Below are 27891 nucleotides of genomic sequence, written 5' to 3' on the forward strand. Positions count from 1 at the left end.
TTATCAACCCTCCAGACTCACCAGCAGGTTCACTCTGATCAAAGACCATTTAAATGTTCTGACTGTGAGAAGAGCTTTAAAAGCAGAAAGGATCTACTGATACACCAACGCTCTCACACTGGGGAGAGGCCGTTCACCTGTGCAGTGTGTGGGAAGAGATTCACTCAGTCATCCCACCTCCTGACACACCAACTTGTTCACACTGATAAGAGACCTTTTAAATGTTCTGACTGTGAGAAGAGCTTTAAAAGTAAAAAGGATTTACTGAACCACCAACGCACTCTGACTGGGGAGAGACCATTCACCTGCTCCGTGTGTGGGAAGGGATTCACTTGTTCATCCCACCTTCTAACACACCAATTTGTTCACACTGATAAGAGACTATTCCATTGTTCTGACTGTGAGAAAAAATTTAAAAGCAAAAAGGATCTTCTGAAATACCAACATACTCACTCAGGGGAGAGGCCATTCACCTGCTCTATCTGTGGGCAGGGATTCACTCGGTTAGCCCACCTGGTGAGACACCATCGAGTTCACACTGGGGAGAGGCCGTTCACCTGCTCTGAGTGTGGGCAGAATTATTGATTCATCCAACCTTCTGAAGCATCAGCGATTTCATTCTGGGGAGAGACCATACACTTGCCCCTTGTGCAGGAACAGATTCACTCAGTCATCCCATCTCACTACACACCAGCTTGTTCACACTGATCAGAGACCTTTTAAATGTTCTGACTGTGAAAAGGGATTTAAAAGTAAACAGAATCTGCTGACACACCAGCGTATTCACACAGGGGAGAGGCCGTTCACCTGCTCCATGTGTGGGAAGGGATTTGCTCAGTCAAACAACCTGCTGAGACACCAGCAAGTTCACATGCGACAGCGGGGGTTGGATTCTGCTGTTATTGCTGCTGTTAATCACATCCAGTGCTGAATCATGTCTGGACGCCTGTTTCCAGTGGGGCTCCACAGTTTTGTGGTTTATAGCAATGATTTAGACTTAAATGTGGGGACCATGAGTAAGAAGTTTGCAGGTGATCCCAAAGTTGTTTATGTGTTTAACAATGAGGAATAAAGCCATAGACTGCAGGAAGATATCAATGTACTGTTCAGATGGACAGGAAAATGGCAAATGGAATTCAATCTTGAGCAATGTGAGATAATGAATTTGGGAGGGCAAACAAGACAAGGGAATGAACAATAAATGGGTTAATGCTGAGAAGTGTAGAGGAACAGAGGGACCTTGGAGTGCATATCCACAGATCCCTGAAGGTGGCTGGACAGGTAGATCAGGTGGTCAAGAAGGCATTTGGGACATTTTCCTTTCTTGGCTGAAGTCTAGAATATACGAGCAGGGAGATTATGCTGGAATCGTACAAAACACTAGTTAGAGCACAGCTAGAGTACTGAGTACAGCTCTGACACTGCATTACAGGAAGGATGTTCTCACACCAGAAAGGGTACAGAGGAGATTTACGATTTACAGGATTGAAGAAATTCAACTATGAGGAAAGATTGGATCAGCTGGGGTTATTTTCTATGACTGAGGGGAGATTTAATTGATGTGTATGAAATTATGAGGGGCCCAGAATGAGTGGACAGGAAGGACCTTTTTCTCTTAGCAGAGAAATCAATAACCAGAGGGAGGGTACAGTTTAGAATTAAAATAATTGGCAGAAGGAATGAAAGGGGGAGGGAGAAATCATTTCAGCCAAAGGGTGGTGCAAGTCTGGAACTCACTGTCTGATTGGGTCGTACAGGCAGAAACCCTCATTGCATTTAACAGAAAGACTTGGATATGCAGTTGAATTACTGGAACATACAGGGTGACAGACTAAGATCTGCAAAGTGGGATTGGCTGAATAGCTTTATTTCAGCCAGTTCAGACACGATGGGCCAAATGGCCTTTTTCTGTACCAGAACTTTCTGATGCTTTTACTCTGACAGTTGGAGCTTGTTTTTGATGATGTTAATAACCTCGCTAATTGGACTGGAGTTTAATATTCTGGATAAATGTGAAATAAAACAGCTTTGTTTTCAACACGTTGTAGATTTTTGTCTTTCCCACCTGAGTGTTTAACATCACCTGGCTGGACCTGTGAAAGGACAATCTGGGGGAGGATCATACGACAGGAACAGAACTTCAACCTGGACACAGTCTTTCAGGGTCATACTGACAGGGTCTTTCTCATCTCCCTTCACTGACGACAAAGTCCCCATGTGGGTTAATCCTGGGGTATGTAAGAAATGTGTCCCAGCTGCTGTCTTCCATGGTTCAGAGCTCCTAGACACGGAACAGAAGGCTCCTTTACAACTGTGTTTAGAGTCAGGAAGAACAACGGTGAATGTTGGAAATGTGCTGTCAAATCAGAGATTGGTGTAAAGTTGTGATCTGTTTCTGACTAAAAGTGAAACAGCAGGTTTAAGTTTAAGAGAATGACTGTGGTAATTATTCCATGGAGATTTAATGTGTTTTTGTGGCAGTCCTGAATCTAGCATTTTAAAGCTGGTGTTAGTACATTTAAAATAAACCAATTTAAAACTGGGAACATCTAACTGGAGGATTCGCAGAAGCCTGTTAACTTCTGGGACAATCATTCAGCAGACATTTGATCTCCAGATAAAGGAGGACCTGCAGCGTGTTTTCAGAAATTCCCTGTTTTATTAATGTGTGTGTGTGTTAGACACCAGGATAACTAAAACCATATGCCTTGGAACATCCCCAAGGGTGCATTCCTGATAGTTACCCTGAGATCACTCCCGCTGTGGAACTCCACCACTGACCCTGCTGAAGATTGTAGGCTCAGGGAGTGGGGCCTCCAGGAGTGGACTGTAAGAAAGGTGGGTTTCAGTATCCTGACTAATATATGGTGAGGAACCAGAGGAATCCTTACTGGGAACTGTCTGCAGTTTTGTCTGTCAGTGTGGGTCTAGGGGCGAATGATTCCTGACTCCCTGAACTGCCTGACATTGAACCCAGTTTAGAACAAGATGGATTCAGTGTCCAGGAGAATGGGGACCAATATCACTCACAACTGAAGAAGACAAAAGCAGCCAGCTCTAATAATGACTTGGATGAAGGAACTGACTGTATTGTAGCCAAAATCACTGATGATACAAAACAAGTTGTGAGGAGGATACCAAGAGTCTGCAGAAGGACATGGATAGGTTACCTGAATAGACAAAAATTTGGCAGATGGAGCATCATGTGGGAAAATGGGAGCTTTCCCACTTTGGCGGGAAGAATATAAAAATAGAAAATTATTTAAAAGGCGAGAGACTGCACAATGCTGCAGTACAGAAGGATCTGGGTGTCATAGAATCATAGCCATAGAGCCATAGACTTATACAGCACAGAAACAGGCCCTTGGGCCCATTGTGATTGTGCTGGCCATTTTCCAGGACTTGGCCCATAGCCCTGTATGCTATGGCATTTCAAGTGCTCATCTAAATACTTCATGAATGTTGTGAGGGTTCCTGCCTCTACCACTCCCTCAGGTGTTCTTGTACATGAATCATGAAAAATTAACATGAAGGTTCAGCAAGTAATGAGGAGGACAAATGGGGTGTTGGCCTTTATTGGAAGGGGGGTGGAGTATAAAAAAGGGAACTTGCTACAAATACACAGGGCATTGGTGAGACAGCAGCTGGAGTACTTGTACAGTTTTGGTCTTCTTACTTAGGGAATGATATACTTACATTGGAATCAGTTCAGAGAAGGTTCATTAGGCCGATTCCTAAGATGAAGGGGTTGTCTTATGAGGAAAGGTTGAACAGGTTGCACCCATACTTGTTGGGATTCAGAAGAATGAGAGGTGAACTTACTGAAACATAGAAGATTCTGGGGGGGATGACAGTGTAGATACTGAGCAGATGTTTCCCGTCATGAGGAAATCTAGAGCTAGGGGACACAGTTTAAAACTACGGAGTCTCCCATTTAAGACAGAGATGAGGAGGAATTTCTTCTCTCAGGGGGTTGTCAGTCTTTGGAATTCTCTACCCCAGAGAGCAGTAGAGGCCAGGCCATTGAATATATTCAAGGCTGAATTAGACAGATTTTTGATCTACAAGGGAGTCAAGAGTAATATTTACTTGGATTTATCTAATATTATGGCCCTTACAGACATCAATACTTTATCCCCAGTTTTATTCAGGGTGGCAAGTGTCCATCTGATGGCACAGGACCTGTTCCATGTGAGAATGTGCAGGGGTGGGTGGGGGGTGTTAGTTTGTGTGCATGTGGATGTGTGTGCTTGTGTGTGAGAGAGCATATGGGTCTTTGTGTGTAGGTCTCTGAGTGTGTATGCTGCTTCTCATTAGCTGTAACACAAAACCTTCCTCTCTTTGAGCAGACGATGTTGGTTCTCAGAGAATCCCATCGAGTGATTTGAGTGGTACCATTCAGAGATTCTTCATCCAGGGTGAAACCATAGGCTGACCTTGTGCTGTGTAAAACCTGACACCGACACAACTAGGACCCACTTCGCCTGGAACAACATGAAGTGTCTGCTCCTTTCCAGATCCCTTCCTTTCCACACACTGTTATCCTCAGATAGTTCACAAATTCCTTGTGTACATCATCCTTAAGCACCCCTCTGGTCTCCAATTTAAATACTTCCATTGGTGATACTGACAGTTAGCAATGGGATTGCTGCTATCACAGAAATCTGTTCTGAAATACTGTCACTCTGACTTTAAGGCTTCCTGGAGTAAAACACTGATCAAGATCTTCCCACCGAACACCAATCCATATCCTCATCTGAGTTCTGGATTTTGTCTAATATAGAAAACCCCTTTTAAACTTATTCAGCATATCTCATCCATACACAAGAGTTTGCCTTTGAAATCAGTTCTTCCTTTATATTCTTTGTTGTTCTGAATGATGACAGTATTAACCTTGTCCCTAACCTATCCTAAACCTTCTGCCGGTTCATTTATTGAAACCAGGGAATCTCCTTGTTTTTTTTTTGCAAAAATATACTTTATTCACAAAATATCTTCAAACAACATTTCAAAACATTTCAAAATCACCAACACAAAAATACAAACAGGTTCAACTTTTACAACGTGTATCACGAAATCCATTGATACAAAAAATGAATATTACAATAATTTGCATACATTCATTTTGAGTTGTACAGCCCGAGGGGATTTAAACAGTTCCCAGCCCTCGGTGCACTGTGGCAGAAAGGTCTTAGGCAGCGATCCTTCCCCATTGCGCCTTTGCGGCGGCTGCCCCAAGCTTTAGTGCATCCCTCAGCACTTAGTCCTGGACCTTGGAATGTGCCTGTCTGCAACACTCGGTCGGGGACAACTCTTTGCGCTGGAAGAACAACAAGTTTCGGGCAGACCAAAGAGCGTCTTTCACCGAGTTGATGATCCTCCAGCTGCAGTTGATGTTTGTCTCGGTGTGTGTCCCTGGGAACAGCCCGTAGAGCACAGAGTCCTGTGTCACCGACCTGCTCGGGACAAACCTTGACAGAAACCACTGCATCTCTCTCCAGACCTTCTTTGCAAAGGCACAATCCACAAGGAGGTGAACAACGGTCTCTTCCCCACCACAGCCACCTCGCGGGCAACGTGCAGAGGGGGTGAGACTCCTGGCATGTAGGAAGGATCTGACAGGGAGGGCGTTTCTCACCACCAGCCAAGCTATGTCTTGGTACTTGTTGGAAAGTTCTGGTGATGAGGCATTCTGCCAAATGACTTTGACAGTCTGCTCAGGGAACCATCCCACAGGATCCACCCTCTCCTTTTCCCACAGGGCCTCTAAGACGTTACGTGCTGACCACTGCCTGATGGACATGTGGTCAAAGGTGTTTTTATGCATAAATTTTTCCACGAGGGACAGGTGGTACGGCACGGTCCAACTACTTGGAGCGTTCCGCGGCAGCGTGGCCAGACCCATCTTTATCAACACCGGGGACAGGTAGAACCTCAGCATGTAGTGACACTTGGTGTTTGCGTACTGAGGGTCTACACACCGCTTGATGCAGCCGCACACAAAGGTGGCCATCAGTATGAGGGCGATGTTGGGCACGTTTTTTTCCCCTTTATCTAGAGGCTTGTACATCGTGTCCCTGCGGACCCGATCCATTTTCGACCTCCAGATAAAGCGGAAGATGGCTCGGGTGATCGCCACCACGCAGGAGTGTGGAATGGGCCAGACCTGCGCCACGTACAGCAACAGCGAGAATGCCTCACATCTGATGACCAGGTTCTTACCCGCAATGGAGAGGGAGCGTCGCTCCCACATGCCCAGTTTCCTTTTCACCATAGACACTCGCTCCTTCCAGTTTCTAATGCTTGCTCTGGTCCCTCCGAACCATATACCCAGCACTTTCAGGCCATCAGCCCTGACGGTGAAGGGGACAAAGGATCGGTCAGCCCAGTTCCCAAAGAACGTGGCCTCGCTCTTCCCACAATTTACCTTTGCTCCCGAGGCTAGTTCGAACTGGTTGCAGATGTGGATCAGTCTGCGCACCGACAGCAGATCTGAGCAGAAAACGGCGACATCGTCCATGTACAGGGAGGCTTTGACCTGAGTGCCTCCACTGCCTGGGATTGTCACTCCTCTTATGCCCGGATCCTTCCTGATGGACTCAGCAAAGGGTTCTATGCAACACACAAACAGAACAGGCGAGAGAGGACAGCCCTGCCTGACTCCAGATTTAATAGGAAAGCTATCTGTTTCCCACCCATTGATTGAGACTGCGCTATTGATGTTAGTGTAGAGCAGTTGGATCCAATTGCGAATTCCCTCCCCAAACCCCATTTTGGAGAGCACATCCCCCATGTAGGTGTGCGATATTCTGTCAAAGGCCTTCTCCTGATCCAGGCTGATGAGGCAGGTATCCACACCCCTGTCCTGTACATAGGCAATCGTATCCTTGACCAGCACGAGGTTGTCAGAGATCTTCCTGCCCGTCACAGTGCAGGTCTGGTCAGGGTGGATCACCAATTCCAGAGCGGATTCGACCCGATTGGCGATGACCTTGGACAGAATCTTATAGTCCACATTCAACAGTGAAATGGGTCGCCAATTTCTAATTTCCTCCCTTTCCCCCTTGTGCTTGTAGATGAGGGTGATGATGCCTTTCCTCATTGATTCTGACATACTGCCGGCCAGGAGCATACTCTCGTACACCTCTAGCAGGTCTGGGCCGATCAAGTCCCACAGAGCCGAATACAACTCCGCCGGCAAGCCATCGCTTCCGGGAGTTTTACTCTTCTCGAAGGACTCAAGAGCCTTAGTCAGTTCGTCAGGAGTTAGCAGTTTGTCCAGGCTCTCCCGCGTACTGTCGTCTAAGACCTCCATGATAGAGGAAAGGAAGGACTGGGAGGCCGTGCTGTCTGTGGGCTTCACGTCATATAATCCGGCATAAAAGGATTTGCTGATCCTCAAGATGTCGGACTTTGATGACTTTACTGAGCCGTCTTCTTCCTTCAGGCTGCTGATCACAGAGCTCTCTCTGTGTACCTTTTGGAAGAAGAAACGTGAGCACGTCTCATCCTGCTCCACGGAGCGGACTCTGGAATGGAAGGTGATCTTGGAGGCCTCCGAGGCAAAGAGCGAGGCTTGCTGGCTCTTCACCTCTTGGAGTTCCTCCTTGACATCGACCCCCATCGACTGCAGCCGGAGCAGATTCTGCATGTTTTTCTGGAGTCGGGACATTTCCCTCTGTTCCTTTCTAGCTTTCTGGGTGCCTTTGAGGATGAAAAACCTCTTGATGTTTCCCTTGATCGCTTCCCACCAGTGTGTCAGGGACTCAAAGAGGGGTTTCACGGTTCTCCAACCTTTGTAATCCCTCCTGAGCTCCTCAGTGTTCTCCGGGGTCAGCAGTTGCATGTTTAGCTTCCATGCCCCCCTGCCCACCCTCTGGTCTTCCTTTAAGTGACAGTCCGCCAGTAGGAGGCAGTGGTCAGGGAAGAACACCGGCTTGATGTCGGTGGATCTGACTGTGAATGCACGGGACACAAACAGGAAGTCTATCCTGGAACGGATGGACCCGTCTGGCCGCGACCAGGTGTATCTACGCTGCGCTCCGTCTGCAGGGTTGCTGAAGATGTCGTGCAGCTTGGCATCCTTAACTGTTTCCATCAGGGATCTGGATGAAGCGCACAATCTGCTGTCGGCCCTGCTGGATCGTCCAGCTGCATCGATGATGCAGTTGAAGTCACCGCCCAGAATGACCGGCCTGGAGGTCGCCAGCAGCAGTGGGAGATGCTGAAAAACCTCCAGCTGCTCGACCCCTTGTGACGGGGCGTACACATTAAGTAACCGGAGTGGAGCATTCTTGTACATTACGTCTGCTACGAGGAGGCGTCCGCCCACCACCTCCTTAACCTCGGAGACGGTGAAGTTGCCTCCCCGCAGCAGAATACCCAGGCCGGAGGAGCGAGAGTCGTTTCCGCCCGACCAGATCGATGGCCCATGGGACCACCATCGTGACCATTACCTGTAGGAGCTGAGGTGTGGAATCGCACACTCCTGCAGAAACAACAGGTCAGCTTTAACCTTGGCAAGGTAGTCCAAGGTGGCAACACATCGCGTAGTAGATTTAATGCTACGCACATTTATGGATACAATCTTTACACCCATTTTAAAGTGTTTATTTTCTTACCAAACCAATTGTCTCTGAGGGCCCCAGACATTCAGTCTGCTCCTTCATACCCGTAGTGAACTCAAATTGCTTCACTTTGGACGGGCTGAGGAAACGGTCCTGAAACTCCCCATTGGAGATGTTCCGCTCAGTTGGCATCTGGGGGTTCGTGTAGAGAACGGGATATGAACTGTCCTCTGTTGGAGAAGCTTCTCCAATCCTCTCCCCATCTGGGGCGTTGCTGCTCCCGGCTTCCCGGAGCTGGGGTGCGCTGAGCGCCTCACCGTTCCAAGATTCCTGTGGTTGGGGTGGGCTGAGCGCTTCATCGCTCCCGGCTTCCCGGAGCTGGGGTGTGCTGAGCGCCTCACCGCTCCCAGATTCCTGGGGCTGGGGTGCGCTGGCCTCTTCGGGTTCTGGACAAAATTGGGGAGCGCTGGTCTCCTCTTTGTCTCCAATGTTCTGGAGCTCGGGGGTCTCGTCCTCCAACTCCCTAGAGCTTTGCCGCTTCTTCTGTGGGTGCCGCCCTGGCCCTTCTTCGTCCGAAGAGCTGCTTCCTTTGTCATCCGTGTCAGATGGGAGACGCCTCTTGCCACTTTTCTGGGAAATGGCTTGGTTCCTTCTTAGCCCCTTCTTCCGTTTGGCTCTTTTCACCAGCTGCAACTCCCCCTGCTGCTTTCCCACTGCTGCCTCCTCCTCCTCCATTGATTCACTCTCCTGAGGAGTGGGAGATTCAGGGGGCAGTGCTGTTGATAGAGGCAAATCTGTTGCCTCACTCTTTTCCTCCACCTTGTCTCTCTCTGTGTCTTCCTTGTTCCCGATGCTCTCACTGGGGGCCTTGATGGTTGGAGTGACACGAAGCATTTCTTTTGCTTCCCCCTCGTTGGCTTTGGCTGCCTGTGCGTAAGTACGGCAGCGTTTGGGGCAGGTCCTGCAGAGGTGATCTGCCTCGCCACACAGATTGCAGCACTTAGCCTGTTTGCAGTCTTTGGTCTGGTGCCCTTCCTGTTTGCAGTTCTTGCAGAGGACGGCGCTGCAGTTGGCCGCCACATGACCAGACTTGCCGCATGAGCGACAAAGTTTGGGTTGCCCACCGTAGACAAGGTAGCCACGGCTTCCCCCGATAGCGAATCTGGATGGAGGGTGGAAGATGGCTCCTTTGCCGTCGGTCTTGAGCGTGACCTTCACCTGGCGTTTGCATGTCTATATCCCCAAATCGTCTCTAACCGCGGTGCAGCTTCCCACCTTATCGAAGTGCCTGGTGAGGAAGGTGACCACGTTGGCGACAGGGACGAAGGGGTTGTATAGATGCACCGTCACCACACGGTCCCGTTGCAAAGGCAGAGCAACGAGCGGCTCCGCTGTCAGGATTTTCATCTCTGGCAGGTCACTCTTCTCCTTGAAAACCTTCAGGAGCTTGACGCAGTCTGCCACTCGCTGGAATGTCACGTCGAAGTATCCAGCGCTGGGGAAATCCTGCAGGCAGTAGACATCCACAGCCTCGAAGCCGCACACCTTCAGCAGGATCCTCCTGGTGAAAAGAGCCCGGTCCATATCTGCTCCTCCTTCTTCACTACCCTTCACTGTGACTCGGACAGTGTTAGGTACCCCATGATATGGGGTTTGATTGGTTATAGCCATTTTACCCTTCCCAGGCAGAATTTGTGATCAAGGTTTCTCCCCTGCCAGGTAAGTATACCCTAAACTCTCACATGGCAAGTATATCCTTTGTTAGGTAAGGAGACAAAACTTCACCCAATACTCCAGGTGTGATCTTACCAAGGCCCTGTATAGCTGCAGTAAGACATTCTTGTTCCTGTACTCAAGTCCTCTCGCAATGAAGGCCAGCATACCATTTGCCTTAACAGCTCGCTGCACCTGCATGCTTGCTTTCAGTGATTGGTGTACAAGGACACCCAGGTCCCTTTGTACATCAACATTTCCCAATGTATCACCATTTAAATAATACTCTGCCATTCTGTTTTTCCTACCAAAGTGAATAACTTCACACTAATCCATGTTATACTGCATCTGCTATGTATTTGCCCACTCACTCGACTTGTTTAAATCACCTTGAAGCCTCTAGACATCCTCCTCACCACTCACATTTCCACCTAGTTTTATGTGGTCAGCAAACTTGGAAATATTACATTTGTTTCCCTCCTCCAAATCATTGATATATACGGTGAATTGCTGGGGCCCAAGCACTGATCCCTGCGGTACCCCACTAGTCACCACCTGCTATTCCAAAAAAGACCCATTTATTCCTACTCTCTGTTTCCTGTCTGCTAACCAGTTCTCAATCCATACTAATATATTAACCCCAATCCCATGTGCTTTAAGTTTGCACACTAACCTCTTATGTGGGACTTAACCTTCCTGAAAATCCAAATACACCACATCCACTGGTTCTCCCTTATCTATTCTGCTAGTCATGTCCTCAAAAAACTCCAGGAAGTTTGTCAAACATGATTACCCTTTCATAAATCTATGTTGACTTTGTCTAATCTTGTTGATATCTTCTAAATATCCTGTTATCACATCCTTTATAATAGATTCTAGCATTTTCCCTACCACAGATGTTAGGCTGACTGGTCTACAATTCCGTTTCTTCCCTCCTTCCTTTTTTTTAAATCATGGGGTTACATTTGCCACCTTCCAATCTGCCGGGACTATTCCAGAATCTACAGAATTTTGGAAGATGACAACCAACGCATCTATTATTTCCATGGCCACCTCCTTTAGTACCCTGGGATATAGATTATCAGGCCCTGGGGATTTATCAGCTTTCAGTCCCATTAATTTCTCCAGCACTGTTTTTTGAAGTAATACTAATTTCCTTCAATTTCTCCTTCTCATTAGACCTTTGTTTCCCTAGTATTTCATGGAAGTTATTTGTGTCTTCCTCCATGAAGACAGTACTAATGTAGTTGTTTAATTGCACTGCCATATCCTTGTTCTCTATTATAAATTCTCCTATTTCGGACTGTAAGTGACCTACATTTGTCTTCACTAATCTTTTTCTCCTTACATGCTTGTAGAAGCTTTTACAGTCCTCTTTTATGTTCCTTGCAAGTTTATGCTCGTACTCCATTTTCCCCTCTTAATCAATCTCTTGGTCCTCTTTTGCTGAATTCTAAACTGCTCCCAATCCTCAGGCTTGCTATTTTTTCAAGCAACTTTATATGACACCCCTTTGGATCTAATACTACACTTCATTTGTTTTGTTAGCCATGGTTGGGCCACTTTTCCTGTTGTGTTTTTGCACCAGAAAGGAATATATAACTGTTGCAATGCATACATTCATTCCTTATATATTAGCAATTGCCTATCCACCATCATGCCTTTTAATGAAATTCCCCAATTTATCTTAGCCAACTCACGCCTTATTCCTTTGAGTTCCCTTTGTTTAGATTTAGGACCTGAGTTTCGAATTGGACTACTTTATTTTCCAACCTAAGGAAGAATTCTCTCATGTTATGGTCACTGTTCCCTAAAGGACCCCGCACTTCAAGATTATTAATTAACCCCTTCTCATTGCACAAAACCAAATCCAAGATAGCCTGTTCCCTAACAAAAATAAAAATAAAAATACCTGGAAAAACTCAGCAGGTCTGGCAGCATCTGCGAAGAGGAACACAATTAATGTTTCGAGTCCATATGACTCTTCAACAGAACTAAGTAAAAATAGAAGAGAGGTGAAATATAGCCTGTTCCCTAGTTGGTTCTTCGACATACTGGTCTGAAAAACCATCTTGTACAGACTCCAGGAATTCATCCGCCACAACGTTATTGCTAATTTGATTTGCCCAGTCTATATTAGATTAAAGTCACCCATGATTACTGTAGCACCCTTGTTATATGCATCTCTAACTTCCTTTTTAATACTGTCCCCTGCCTTACCACTACTGTTTGGAGGCCTGTACACAACTCCCACTAATGTTTTCCACCCTTGTTGCTTCTTAGCTCCACCCAGACTGATTCTACATCTAGATTTTCTCAGCTGATATCCTCTCTCACTATTGCACTGATTTCATCCTTAACTAACAATGCCACTCCACTTTCTTTTCCTTTGTGCCTGCCCTTCCTCAATATCGAATACCCTTGGACATTCAGTTCCCAGACTTGGTCACCCTGTAGCCGTGCCTTTGTAATCGCAATCATATCGTAGCTGTTTACATCTATTTGCACTATTAATTCATCTACCTTATTGCGAATGCTCCATGCATTCAGAGAAGGTGCCTTTAGACTTGTCTTTATTCATATTTTCTTTTGTACTATTGCCCTATTTGCTGCTAGCCCCCGTTTCCTCTGCCTTCCACTTTTGCTTTTTATTTTCCTGTCTTTCATGTCTTTCTTTGTTTCCCTCTTCTGTGCCTCCCACTCAGGTTCCCATCCCCCTGGAGTCTGTGGGCTGTGGTGCAGGTACCAATGATTGTGATTTGGGGGATCCCTTGGAATCCCCTCTGGGGCAGCTTTCCTGGTAAGCTAGTCTGCCTGGTTATTACCATCACCCTCTTCACTAACTCCTGCTGGTGACCTGCCTTCACCTTACAAACAGCAATTTGTCCTGGACACTTACCAGCAACATCCCGAATCCTTCAGAGTCTGTAGTGGTGACTGAGTGGTGTCCTTTCTGTTGTCGAGAAGCCATATGTTTTTTGCCAGGATGAAAGATTCTGCATGAGGGAATTACAACTAGAAGAGCTTTCAGAATAGTGGTGCTTCGCTCAGTAACGGTTTGAAGGGCCGTGATGATGCTTTCTAGGCTGAATATTGTGGTGGTTATTTAGTAAGGATATTACAGCTGTCATGAGGAATCAAAGACACAGAACAAGTCTGGCACAGACTTTGTTTATAAAACAAAGATCCATCCAGATGAACAGTGGAGTCTAACAATGATGTGGCTTTTACTGGTTCATTGTACATGGCCTCTTTCACCTGACATGTATGTGAGGTTCTTTCATACTGCAACATCCCAGCCAATTCTTAATTGTGTGGTTGCAGGATATTAATTCATCTACTCTATTACATCAGCGATACTCCTTTAATTGACCCTGTATTAAAAATATCACTGTTGTATGTGGGGTATGTAGAATTATTGAATTAAACTCTACCAGATAACTCTGTGTGCTTAATTAACCAGTGAACTCTTCATATCTGCTTAGTACACTGGGCAATCGATCTTTTCACAAGGGTGAGTATGTCTATGAGCTGTCCAACTGGAAAATCTTCTCCATTCATCTCTTGCATTACGACAGCAGACTGACAGCAGACTGTTCTGACTCCACCAGCAGGAAATCAATTTTAAAATCTTGCAAAGAGCCAGCACAGGCATGATGGGCCAAATGGTTTCCATCTGTGCTGTATCATTCTATAAAGCAGTGAATATTCAGTATCTGGAGATAAATGAGAGATGAACCATTAAGAAAAGCTTTATAAGTTCTGTGTAGTTCCACAGCAGAGCAACGGTTTGAATCACTTTGAGAAATAGAACATAGCATTGCACCCGTTCACAAGTATGTATGTGATTTCTTAAGTTAACGTATCCCAATTTTTAACAAAATAATTTTTCATTCCCTGTTTGGAGAATCAATGGCGCTACAGTTACCCAACATGCACGGCGGCTGTGAATGTGCCCTATTAACGGTACAGGAACCCAGTGCGCAGGTGCAATGCTGGATTCCATCTCGGGCATGCGCAGTGTCACTTTGATCAGAGCTCTGTGAATGCATGGACGCTTTTTTCTGCGGGTGAGAGCTGTTGGGGCGGAGTGAGGAACGGAGCCGGGAGTCCTGGGTTGGGCGGGTGGAGAGAGGGGAGATTTTATTAACAGCCGCTGGAGGCCACAAGCTCCGAATTAGACCCTGCAGGTCCAGCGTTTGTACTTCCGGGTCTTTTTCTCTGGAACAGGCCCAGATTAACGACCACCATCTTTGTTCAGCGCTGAGCAGAGCGCGTGCGCGGCAATCTTGGTGACGCAACAGAGTGTGGGCGGGGCTCCAGGTTCCCGGTGAGCAGCAGATTGACAGGTCCGGGTTAAAGGCCGCCATCTTTTCAGGAGCCAAGTGCTTTAGGACGCATGCGCGGCGATCCGAAGACCGGAAGACACCAGAATTAGGACCAGGAATAGGCTATTCGGCCCATCGAGCCTGCCCCGTTGATGAAATAAACTCATGGCTGATCTGATTGTTCCTCCTGCCCCCATAATCCTTGAGTCCCTTGTAGACTGAGCCTCCATTGTGGAAGAGAATTTCACAGACGAATGACCTTCTGAGAGAAGAAATTTCTCCTCATCTCAGTGTTAAATGGGAGACTTCTCAGTTTTAAACACTGCCCCTTAGTTCTAGATTCTCCCTATGAGGGGAAACACCTTTCAGCATCTATCTGTCTAGAGCCCTCAGAATCTTATATGTTTCAATAAAAACCTCTCCCATTCTTATAAACTCCAATGAGTACAACCTTTAACCTTGCTTCAAATGACAAACTCCCTCATCCCAAGAATCAGACTAGTGAATCTTTACTGAACTGCCTCCCGTGCAAATAATAAGCCTTGAGTATTCCTGGGACTGGAAAAAGGAAGGAATGTTGTGAATTTCTATCCTGGATTGATGGATTTTGGAAATTCTTTTTACAGGGGGTTAGAAGGGGAGGATTCACACACAGCAAGCTCAATTCAAGAGAAAAGTTTATCTATTCTGAATTTCTAACCACTACTGACACTTATGACTCTTGTAATCTCCTCTCACAGGGAGCTAAAGATTTGAAAACTCTGATATTTTTCCCTGACTCAGTGCTTCTAATATCTTTTCAACTGCAGGCTCCAGCAGATTTTAAATTTGAAAACAGTGAAATTGTTTCGGAGGTGAGTACTATTGAACATTCATCTACACTTTAGAGCTTTTAGTGCTGTGCTCTGGCTCCATGGCTCTGGAGCTGGTGTGGCCCCTTTACTGTGGATCTGAATCCATGTCCATCTATTGCTCTGTTTCACCTCTGCCCTCCCTGATCACCTTTCTGTCATGGTCTAACTTCCTCTGCCTGTAAGAATGGTTGTAATTTAATCATGTTTGGTATTTTACTGTTCTTTCTACAGTTACTGCCTGACCTGCTGAGTACTTTCAGCATTTGCTCTTTTTATTTTAGTTTACCAGCAGCTGCAGTATTTTGTTTTTGTTTTATTCCAAGTGTTTCCCTCAGAACTGAGTCTAGAAACACAGATCGACCAATTAAGAACTGATTGGTAATGGGCTGGATGTTGGTGCAAAGGTTGATCCCCGGCCTCCAGAATGGGTCCTTTTTCACAGAATCATTGAATGGTTACAATACTGAAGGAGGCCATTTAGCCCATCGTACCCGTGCTGGCTCTCTGCAAGAGCAGATCAGTTAGTCCCACTCCCCTGCCTTTTCCTCATAGCCCAGTAGTTTTTTTTTTCTCTCCGGGAACTTATCCAATTCCCTTTGTTTTGTTGCATCAGTTTGAGCTGGAGTGGAGAAGGAGGAGAAGCTGCTGGGTTTAACCTCAAGGACTTTGGAAGCGAGTTGGGACCAACGATTTTAGTTGTGAAACTGTCAAGGGAGGAAAATTCCAGGTGAGATCTGGTTGCTAAATGGACATTTAGGAACAAGCATTTCTTTAGATGCTTCAGTCTATTTTACATATACATATTTTAAAAGTTTGTGGAATTTGGATGACACCAACAAGACCAGCAGCAGATATTGTCAATCCCCAGTTATCTGTGGAGAAGATGATGTTTGACCTTCTTGAACTGCTGCAGTCTGTATGGTGAAGGTGCTCCCACAATGCTGTTCGGTAAGGAGTTACAGGTTATTCACCCAGTGGTGATGAAGGAATGGCGATATATGTCCAAATCAATGACAATGATTTGCATTTATATTGTGTCTTTAACATAATAAAACTTTCCAAGACATTCACTGAAATGTTACAAAGCAACATTAGGCACCGAGTCACATAAGGTGATGAGAGAGCAAGCGACCCAAAGCTTAGTCAATGAGGTAAAGAAGTGGATAGATTTAAGGAGGAAATTCCAGAGCTTGGGCCTAGGCAACTGAAGCAACGGCCACCATTGCTGGTGTGATTAAAATGTGGAATGCTCATGATGCTGCAATTAGATGAGCGCAGATATCTCAAAGGGTTGTGTGACTGGAGGAGATTACAGAGATATGGATGGGTAAATCTAGAGGTAACAAAGGAATGGGGGAGAGTTTCAGAAGCAGATGAGCTGAGACTAGGAAAGAGCCGAGCAATGTTACTGAGGTGGAAATAGGCGGTCTTGGTGATGATGCAGATCGGTGGTCAGAAGCTCAGTTTGGGGTAAAAGATGACAGCGATCTTGTGAACAGTCTGGTTCAGCTTCAGACAGTTTCTGGGGAGAGGGATGGAGTCAGTGGTTATGGAGTGGAATTTGCAGCAGGGACTGAAGACAATGGCAATCATGTTCCCAGTATTTAGTTGAAGGAAATTTCTGTTCACCCGGGACTGGATGTTAGACAAGTCAGGATGGTGTCTGAGTTGAAGGGGAACTTGCAGACGATGGTGTTCACATACACCTTCTACCCTGGTCCTTCCAGGTGGTTGAGCTTGACGGTTTGGGAGGTTCTGTCACCTTTTGGCCAAACTGTAGATTTATAAAAGGACTCTCATCCGCTGCCTCTCTCTTTCATCCGCTGCCCCTCTCTCTCTCTCTCTTTTTCTTTCTCCCTCTCCCTCTCTCTACCTCTCTTTCTATATCTCTATTTCTCTCTCTCGCGCTCTTGCACTCGCTCGCGCTCTCACTCTCGCTCGTACTCTCACTCTCGCTCGTACTCTCTCTCTCTCTCTCGCTCTCTCTCTTTTTCCTCCTATAGTGTCCAAAGTCCCCTTTAGGTCCAGACTGGGTGACAGTTTCCCTTCCCTGAACGACATTAATGAACCAGTTGGGTTTTTATGACAGCCCTTCAGCTTTCATGGTCTTTTTTCCAATTGCAAGTCCCATAAATTCATTCAGCACAATTTCACAGTCTGTCTTTGTGTTTTTGTGGGTTCTCTGTCACTCTTTTTTTTCTGTTTTAAATTTCACAGGGTATTAGAAGGGGAGGATTTGCAGCCGGGAAACTGAAACCAAACATCACATCAGGATCTGATGGAGTTGCCCAATTTATGTTAACATGAATATTATCGGATTTTGAATATGGAAGGGAAAAGTACCATCCACAATGGAGAGAAACTGTACATGTGTTCTGTGTGTGGACGAGGCTTCAGCCAATCATCTGGCCTGTCGAGACACAAGCACAGTCACACTAGGGAGAAACCATGGAAATGTGAGGACTGTGGGAAGGGATTCACTCATTCATCCACCCTGCAGAATCACCAGCGTGATCACACTGGGGAGAGACCATTCACCTGTTCTGTGTGTGGGAAGGGATTCACTCGGTCATTCCACCTGATGACACACCAGCGAGTTCACACTGGGGAGAGGCCATTCACCTGCACCGAGTGTGGGAAGGGATTCACTCAGTCATCCCACCTGTTGACCCACCAGCGTGATCACACTGGGGAGAGACCATTCACCTGTTCTGTGTGTGGGAAGGGATTCACTCGATCATTCCACCTGATGACACACCAGCGAGTTCACACTGGGGAGAGACCATTCACCTGCTCTGTATGTGGGAAGGGATTCACTCGGTCATCCAACTTGCTTATACACCAGCGAGTTCACACTGATGAAAGACCTTTTAAATGCCCAGATTGTGGGAAGTGCTATAAAACTTCTGGGCAATTGATCTCCCACCAACGTGTTCACACTGAGGAGAGACCGTTCAAGTGCTCCCACTGTGGGACTGGGTTCAGGCGATCAACAAACCTCACTGTACACCAACGAATTCACACTGGGGAGAGACCATTCACCTGCTCTGAGTGCGGGAAGGGATTCTCTGATTTATCCACCCTTCTGAATCACCAGCACATGCACACTGGAGAGAGGCCATTCACCTGCCCTGAGTGTGGGAAGAGATTCACTCAGTCAGCCAGCCTGCTGAGGCACCAGCGGATTCACACTGGGGAGGGGCCATTCACCTGCTCCGAGTGTGGGAAGGGATTCACTGACTTGTCCAACCTGCTGAGACACCAGCGAGTTCATGAGTAACTACTGTGATTTGATTTTGCTGTTAACCACATCCAAGAATGAACCATGTTCATTGGGATATGTTTTTTTCTTCTTCCTCTTTCTGCCATTTTACTTGGGGTCACCACAATGCTGCTTGATCACCTTCTCTATCTCCTCCTGTCACTCACACATTCCTCTTCCAATCCCACTGCATTTCTATCTCTGGCCACCACATCTTTCCATCTGGTCTTAGACCTTCGTCTTCTCCTTCTTCCTGGCAGTCCCATGTCCATCACTCACCTCACCACACAACATTTTCTCTCTCTCTCTCTCTACAACAAACGACCAGACCATTTCAATCTCTTCTCAGCTACTTTCTTTGATGCTTCCACAATCTTCACTGACCTCCTGGTGTACTGGTTTCTAATCCTGTCCTTTCTTGTCACTCCACACATCCATCTCAGCATCTGTATCTCATTAGTATCCAGTCGTTGTCCTCTCTTCTTGATATTGTCCAAGTTACCCTAGGTATTTGAAGCTACTCATGTTGTCCAAGTCTTCACCCATCATCTTTACACCTTCACTCTGATTGTTTTCCTTAGGCTCAAACCGACAGTCCACAGATTGGGTCTTTGGTTCACTAATGTCCTTCAGCGAAGGAAATCTGTATGGACTCGAAACGTTAACTTGGTTTTTTCTATTTCCACTGATGCTGCTAGACCTGCTGAGTTTTTTCAGCATTTTCTGGTTTTATTTCAGTTTCCCAGCATTCATAGTATTTTGCTTTTATTTAAAACAATCTCCATGTTGTATTGACCTTCCCGGTATTTCTCTATCACTTGTCTCAAAACAAAAATAGCTTTGGGATCTGTTTCTGCTGTTGTTAATAAACTCCACCCCAGTTATATGTGTTAATACTCTGGATAAAAGTCAAATAAATCAGCTTTAACAGACAGTATGATGAGTCATTTTGATATCTCTCACAAATTAGTGCCTTGTTAAGGTCTCTCCCTCTTCCCTGTCTCTTCCTCCTCACCAACAACAAGTGTGAGGAGCTCATGGTGCTTCTTTGTCTCTAAGATTGAGACAATCTGATCAGCTGCCACTTCCTCTTCCCTCCCTCCCACTAGCCCACCAGGAAAAACTGCGCCTCAAGATCGGCCCAGCTGTAGCCCTAAACTCACATCTTTCTTTAGTTTCTCTCCTGTCTCCCCTTATCCCCTCAAGAGCTCCTCTTGTCCATGGGATCCACCTTCTGCTTAATTGACCCTATTCCCACTAAACTGCTGACCACACAGAAGAGTTTTGAAGGAGGGTAAGTTTATGCAGCGTGGAAGATGGGGGACCAATCAGGAGAAGATTGGAATTGTCGATTCTGGATGTAACAAAGTCATGGATGAGGATTTCAGCAGCAAATGTGCTGAGGCAGGATGGAAACAACTGATATTACAGGGGTGGACCGAGGTGATTTTAGTGTTGGAGAGGATATGTTGTCGTCATCTCAGGGCCAAATAGGAAACTAAGGTTGCAATTGGCCTGGTTCAGCCTCAGACTGTGGTCAGGGAGGGGGATGGAGCTGGTAATGAGGGTAACAAAGTTTATGGTGGGGGGAAGTTTCATGGGCCTGATTATTAATCCACCTCCTAGGCCACACTGTACAGACCAGAGAATTGATCCAATTCTACCTCATTGGATTACAAGCCATTCGGTCCCATCTCAATGTGTTGGCGAAAATTACTGTTCACCAATTGGGTTTTCAATTACACTGTTACAACCCATAATTTTCCATGTGAGAGAATGTGCCTCATCAATGACTACAGGAGCCCAGTGTGATTCCTCAGCACCGGATTGTACTCTTGAGCACATGCAGTGCAAGTGGTGGATGTGCAACATGCTGATCAGAAGCCGGGCAGAGAGGACAGGGAATATCGGGTCCAGGAACAGACCATTTGTTTCAACTAGTCTGGGTGGTTATCTTCAACATGAATCTCCTTCTATTCCATCTTCCTCATCTCAGTCTTTCAGCTTATCTTTCTATTCTCTTTTCTCTCATGTAACCATCTCCTTTCCTTTTGAAAACCTCTAAGCTATTTCACCTCAACCACCTCCTGTGGTAGTGAATTTCACATTCTAACCATTCTCTGAGTAAAGACCTTTCCACTTATTTGCCTATTGGATTTATTAGTTACCATCTTGCACATATGGCGCTAGTATTTTATTCTCCCACAAGTTAATAATTTAAAAGTCCTCTAACACCTCAAAGTCTTCTCTTTTCAAAAGATAAAAGCCCAAACCTGTTCAATCTTTCAAAAATCTGCAAAATCTCAGTTATGAGATTTACCCTCGCAAATCTTTTTGCATTTTCACCTGTGCTTCTTTGTCCTTTCCAAAGAACAGAAACCAGAGCTGTGCACAGGATCGTACACAAATTGAACATAATTTCACTATTTCTGAATTCTGTACCTCTAGAAATAAATGCCACTCCTTTGTGAGCATTTTTAATTGATGTGCTGACTTGCAGTGATGGTTTTAATTAATTGTTCACTTCTATCCAGAGATTGCTTTGCTCTTCTGCACCAGTAACTTTCTTATTTTCTCAGGTGCAGGTGATGTTTGTATTTTTCACATCAAAGTGCATCATCACAACTTATCTATGTTAATCAAAAACAAAAATACCTGGAAAAACTCAGTTTTTCCAGGTATTTTTGTTTTGGATTTCCAGCATCTGCAGTTTTTTTGCTTTTATCTATGTTAATGTTCACTTGCCACTTCACTCCCCCAGGCTGGAAGTTTTGTAATGTGTATGTTACATTTTTCCTCAGTTTTAGATATACGCCCCTAGTTTGGTATCAGCTGCAAATTTTGACATTGAATTACTTGTTCTCAGGTCCAAATAGCAGTGCTACGAGAACTGGTCCTTGTTGATCACCTTTTTTGACCCTTTTCCAATCTGATATTGGTGAGGGAGGTGGGGTGCATTGGACAGACTTCGTATCAGGTATGGAAGGTCCAGGCTTTCGATTTTCTACATATTATAGGCGCTTACGCTGTATTGCCCCTTTGGCCCCGATCTTGCTTGGGATACCGAGATATTGATTTTCAGTCAGCAGTTCAAGCTGTTAATGGCGGTTTGTTTACCCACAACACGCCGCGCTGCAGAAAGTCTCCTATCAACGACGATAGGAGTCCTGTGCGCAGGTGCAGTGTGGGTGTGCGCTCTGAGCATGCTCAGTGTCAGTCATGGTGACAGAGTGAGGAGGAGCGGACGGTTCGGGAGGCGGCAGGAGATTGTGAGCACAGGGTAGGAATAGAAACCGCGGCTGGACTAGGAACTGGAGCAACTTCTGGGGTAGGCTCTAGGCCCTGAATAAGAGGCCATTGGTCCCGCGTTTACCCTCGATGACAAGGCTGGGTAGCGGGCTTACTGGCCGCCATATTGCGAGTCAGGGCGGATCAGGGAGGCGGAGCTTCCTCGCCGGTGACGGGCCCGGGTTATCCAGGCAACTGGCCGGGATTATCCAGGCAACAGGCCGCCATCTTGAGAGAGGAAGGCGGGACTTGTTCAGGGAGCGAGGCACATGGGCGGCCATCTTGGTGAGGGAAGAGGGAGTGGGCGGGGATTGTTCGGTGAGCGGGAATTAGGAGCAGGAATAGGCCATTCGGCCCTTCGAGCCTGCTCCACCATTCAATAAGATCATGGCTGATCTGACTGTAACCTCCAGTTCACATTCTGCCTTCCCCTGAAATCTTATACCCCCTTGTTAGTCAAGAGTCTATATAACTTTTGCCTTAAAAATATTGATAGACCCAGTCTCCACCGCTCTCTGGGGAAACAAATTCCAAAGATTCACGACCCTTTGAGAGAAAAAAAAATTCTCACCTCTGTCTTAAATAGGAGGCCTCTTAGTTTTAAGCTGTGTCCCCTATTTCTAGTCTCCCCCACAAGGGGAAACATCATTTCAGCATCCATCCTGTCAAGGCCCTTCAGGACTTTATATGTTTCAATAAGATCACCTCTCATTCTTCTTAACTCCAATGTATACTGGACCAGCCTGTTCAACTTTTCCTCGTAAAATAACCCCAATCCCAATTATCAGCTGAGTGAACCTTCTCTGAACTGCTTCTAACGCATTTATACCTCTTTCTTGAAAATGGATACCAAAACTGTACACAGTGCTCTAGATGTGGTCTTACTAACAACCTGTCCAACTGTAGCAAAACATCCCAACTTTTATATTCCATTTCCCTTGCAAGAAGCCAAAACATTCAATTTGCCTTCCTAATCACTTGCTGTGCCTACACACCAACATTTTGTTATTCAGATACAGGACACCCAGATCCCTCTGTATCTCAGAGTTCTGCAGTCTCTCTCCGTTTAAGTAATATGCTGCTCTTCTATTCTTCCTGCCAAAGTGCACAGGTCCTCATTTTACTCCATCTGCCAAATTTTTGCCCACTCACTTAACCTGTCTATATCACTTTACAGACTCCTTATGATTTTTGGCAAATTGCACCCCTACCTATCTTTGTGTCATCAGCAGATTTAGCAACCATACAATCAGCCCCGTCATCCAAGCCATTAATATAGGTTGTAGATAGTTGAAGCCCAGCACTGATCCCTGTGGCACTTCACTCGTTACATTTTGCCAACCCGAAAATGATCCATTTATGCCAACTCTCTTTTTCCTGTTAGCTAATCGATCCCCTAGCCATGCTAATATGTTATCCTGAACACCATGATCTTATTTTGTATAGTAACCTTTGATGTGGCACCTTGTCAATCCTGGAAATCTAGTACATCACATCCACAGATTCTCCTTTATCCACAATGCTTGTTACTTCCTCAAGCCAATTCTCTTTCACAAAACCCTGTTGACTCTGCCTGATTGCATTGAGATTTTCCAAGTGCCCCACTATAACCTTCTTAATGATAGATTCCAGCATTTCCCCAGTGACACATGTTAAGCTTGTTGGGCTGTAATTTCCTGCTTTCTGTCCCCGTGTTGAAAGAAGGTGTTACCTTAGGAATTTTCCAATCTGTTGGGATCATTCCAGAATCGAGGGAATTTTGGTTAATTAAAACAAATGCATCTACTGTCTGAGCAACTATTTCTTTTAGGACCCGAAGGTGAAGACCATCAGGACCCAGGGATTTTTCAACTTTTAGTTCTAATAATTTTCTCAGTGCTCTTTCCCTGGTGATTGTAATTGTTTTTAAGTCCCTCCCTTCCTTTCACCTCTACAGTGAAGATGCAAAATATGTGTTCAATTCATCTTCCATTTCCTTATTTTCCATTATTAATTCCCAGACTCATCCTGGAGAGTACCAATGTTCACTCTACCTCTTTTCCTTTTTGAATACCCATAGAAACTCTTACAATCTGCTTTCACATTTCCAGCTAGCTTTCTCTTGTACTCTAAATTCTTCCTCATTTTTTAGCCGTTCTTTGCTTTTTCTATATTCCGTCCAATCTTCTAACCTGCCACTAATCTTCATATAATTGTACGCTTTTTCTTTCAATTTGAAACTATCTTAAACTGCCTTAGTTAGCCACGTATGGTACGTCTTTCCCCTTGAGTCTTTTTTCTCAATGGAATGTATCTTTCTGAGTATTATGAAATATCTCCTTAAATATCTGCCACTGTAGCTCTACTGACTTAACACTTAGTCTAATTTCCCAGTTCGCTTTGGCCAGCTCTGTCTTCATACCCTCATAATTGTCCTTATTTAAGTTCAAAACACTAGTCTTAGACCCATTCTTCTCTCCCTCGAACTGAATACAAAATTCAATCATATTATGATCACTGCTACCTTGGGGCACCTTTACTATGAGGCCATTAATTAATCCCCTCCCATTACACATTACTAGATCCAGAATAGCCTGCTTTCTGATTGTCTGTAGCACATGCTGCTCTAAGAAATTGTTCCGAAAACACCCGATGAACTCATCTTCCAGGTTAACTTTGCCATTCGGATTCATCCAATCTATATGTAGGTTAAAATCACCCATGATTGTTGCTGTATCTTTCTCACAAGCCCCCATTATTTCTTAAAAGCAAAAAACTGCGGATGCTGGAAATCCAAAACAAAAATAAATATAAAAATACCTGGATTATACCTGGATTAATATCTACCATTATTTCTTCCTGGATACCCTGTCCTACAGTGTGGTTACTGTTAGGGGGCCTATAAACTACTCCCACAAGTGACTTCCGACCTTTACTATTTCTTATCACTACCTAATCTGACTCTACATCTTGATCTCCAGAACTAAGGTCATCTGTCTCTGTTGTACTAATGTCATCCTTAACTGACAAATCTACCCATCCACATTTTCCTAGCTTTCTGTCCTTCTGAAACGTCATGTGCCCTTGAATATTCAGGTCCCAGCCTTTGCCACCTTGAAGCTATGTCTCTGTAATAGCTTTCAGATCACAATACCTCTCCCCAGTGTGTACAGTTTTGTACTGTGTAAAGTTTTGGTGTCCTTAATTAAGGGGAGCTATTCCCAAGAATTACTTGGGAGCAGTTCAGAGAAGGATCACCAGGCTGATTCCTGGGATGAAGATGTTGTCTTATGAGGAAAGGTTGGGCCTGTACTCATGGGAGTTTAGAAGAATGAGAGGTGATCTTACTGAAACCTATAAGATTCTGAGGGGGGTTGACAGGGTAGATGAAGAGACGCTGTTTCCCCTCGTGGGGGATTCTAGAACTAGGGGAGCAGAGCCTCAAAATAAGGGATCTCTCATTTAACATGGAAATGAGGAGAAATTTCTTCTATTAGAGGGCCATTATTCTGTGGAATTCTCTTCCCCAGAGCGTAATGGAGGCCAAGTCATTGAATATATTCAAGGCCGAGTTATACAGACTTTTGATTGACAAGAGAGTCAAGGGTCATCTGTGACAGGCAGGAAATTGGAGTTAAGGTCACAATCAGATCAACCATGATCCTATTGAATGGAAGAGCAGGCTCGATGGGCCAAATGGCCTACTCCTGCTCGTATTTCTTATGATGTTATGATCTCTGTGCCGAGGACAGAAAGCACTGTGTATTGATCTGTCAATCAGCTTGAAGCAGCACTTTCAGGAGAATGGGGAGGGTGTATATTAGGTACAGCAGAGTGAGAATGGAGGGAGAGGGTGAGGGGCAGAGTTTTACAGCTTTTGGGGAACAAGAGAGGAGAGAATGATCCATAGAAACTGGAATTGTCTGTTCTGAATTTCCATCCTGTACTGACAGTGATGACTTTCTGTAAATTCGTTTTACAGGATATTAGAAGGAGAGATTTGGAGACAGAAATCGCAAAACAAATGTCACATCACGATATGACATCACTTGATTCGTTGGGATGTGAATACCATTGGCCATTTTAACATCAGTTTGACTGGAACAGCACCAAGTCTCACACCCAAGTGAGAGTGTTCTAGTGCACTGACTGTGGAAAGAGCTCTAACCAGTTACACTACCTGAAAAACATCACACCATTCACAGTAGGGAGACCCTGTACATGTGTTCTGTTTGTGGACGAGGCTTCAACTGATTATCCAACAGGGAGAGACAGAAGGACACCAGCACCATGGAGAAACCATGGAAATGTGGGGACTGTGGGAAGGGATTCAGAACCCCCTCTGAGCTGGAAACTCATCGACGCAGTCACACTGGGGAGAGACCATTCATCTGCTCCAAGTGTGGGAAGGGATTCGCTCCGTCATCCACACTGCTGACACACCAGCGAGTTCACAGCTGAGAGAGGCCATTCATCTGTTCTCAATGTGGGAAAGGATTCACTAATTCATCCCTTCTCCTGAGACACCAGCGAGTTCACACTGGGGAGAGGCCGTTCACCTGCTCTGACTTTGGGAAGGGATTTAAAGATTCATCCACACTGCGGACACACTAGCGAGTTCACACTGAGGAGAGGCCATTCACCTGCTCTGACTGTGGGAAGGGATTTAAGGATTCATCCACACTGCTGACACACCAGCGAGTTCACAGCGGAGAGAAACCATTCATCTGCTCCATGTGTGGGAAGGGATTCACTCAGTCTTCAAATCTGTTGAAACACCGGCAAGTTCACTCTGGGCAGAAGCCGTTCACCTGCTCTGAGTGTGGGAAGAGATTCAGTGATTCATTTCACCTGCTGAGACACCAAAGAGTTCACACTGGGGAGAGGCCGTTCACTTGCACTGTGTGTGGGAAGGGATTCACTCAGTCTTCCAATCTGCTGAAACATTGGCGAGTTCACTCCGGGCAGAAACCATTCGCCTGCTCTGAGTGTGGGAAGGGATTCAGTGATTCATTCCACTGGTTGAGACACCAGAGAGTTCACAAGTGATTACAGGGGTTGGATTCTGCTGTTATTGCTGCTGTTAATCACATCCAGGACTGAACCATGTTCCTTCTGACAGTTGGTGAAGTGGGAGGGTCAGAGGGTTTCTTTCTGCTGGACTGGCTGGTTTCATGACTTTCCTTCCAGTGGACTGATGCTCTTTGAGCCTGGGAGTGCACATTTCCAGTGAAATGATCAACAAAGGCAGATGAAGTACATTTATTTTATCCTGGATAGTAAATAGTGTTTTTCCTATACTACAGGTGTCTTACCTTGTTTTTCACCTGTCTTTGTTTCGAGGGTTGCCACACTATGAATAATCTTTCTCCACTGATTTCTATTCTCTGCTGCCCTCACTGCCTGTCCCATTGAGAGGTCAGTCCACCTTCTGATATTATCCATCTATTCCATCTTGGGTCTTCCTTGTGCACATTTTCCAGATGTTTGTTTTTGCATTACCTCTTTTTGCAAACACTCGCCTCCTGTTCACATCATGTGTCCAAACTCTGTGAGCTTCCCTGATATCACTGCCTCAAACAAGTTCCTCTTAACACCAGCTTTCTCGAGCACCCACTTGTCTGTCCTCCTCGCCGTCCATGACACATGGAATATCCGTCTGAGGCCTTTCATTTCAAAAGCTCTCATTCGAGCCTCCTCATTCTTCTTGATGGTCCAGCTTTCACACTCGTACATTGTCACCGGCCACACAAGGGCTTTCACAAGACACATGTTTGTTGTAATTGAGATGCTGTGGCTGCTCCATACTCTGTTAAGTGAGCTAACAATGCCATGACCCTTGTTAAGTCTGGCCCAAATTTCTTTGGTGACTCTGTACCTACCATTACAGGTAGATATAA

General features: G+C 45.5%; 2 protein-coding genes, 1 pseudogene and 1 gene segment (V, D, J or C); 3 read left to right on the forward strand and 1 right to left on the reverse strand.

Annotated features, from left to right (window-relative positions):
* LOC144698378 (uncharacterized) overlaps window positions 1–20151 on the forward strand; it is a gene marked incomplete at its 5' end in the record, with an annotated part of 82024 nt that extends 61873 nt beyond the window's left edge. The window contains 1 exon segment of the mRNA XM_078570330.1: window positions 18448–20151. Coding sequence (XP_078426456.1) covers window positions 18448–18742 — 295 coding nt within the window.
* LOC144697782 (Ig heavy chain C region, membrane-bound form-like) overlaps window positions 1–27891 on the forward strand; it is a 321361-nt gene that overhangs the window by 216143 nt on the left and 77327 nt on the right.
* Window positions 1–27891, reverse strand: part of LOC144698212 (uncharacterized) — a 298967-nt gene that overhangs the window by 118771 nt on the left and 152305 nt on the right. The window lies entirely within an intron of this gene.
* LOC144698381 (uncharacterized) lies at window positions 14193–27838 on the forward strand (annotated as a pseudogene).

This window comes from Cetorhinus maximus, chromosome 23 (assembly GCF_964194155.1).
Source record: "Cetorhinus maximus chromosome 23, sCetMax3.hap1.1, whole genome shotgun sequence".
In the NCBI taxonomy this organism is placed as follows: Eukaryota; Metazoa; Chordata; class Chondrichthyes; order Lamniformes; family Cetorhinidae; genus Cetorhinus; species Cetorhinus maximus.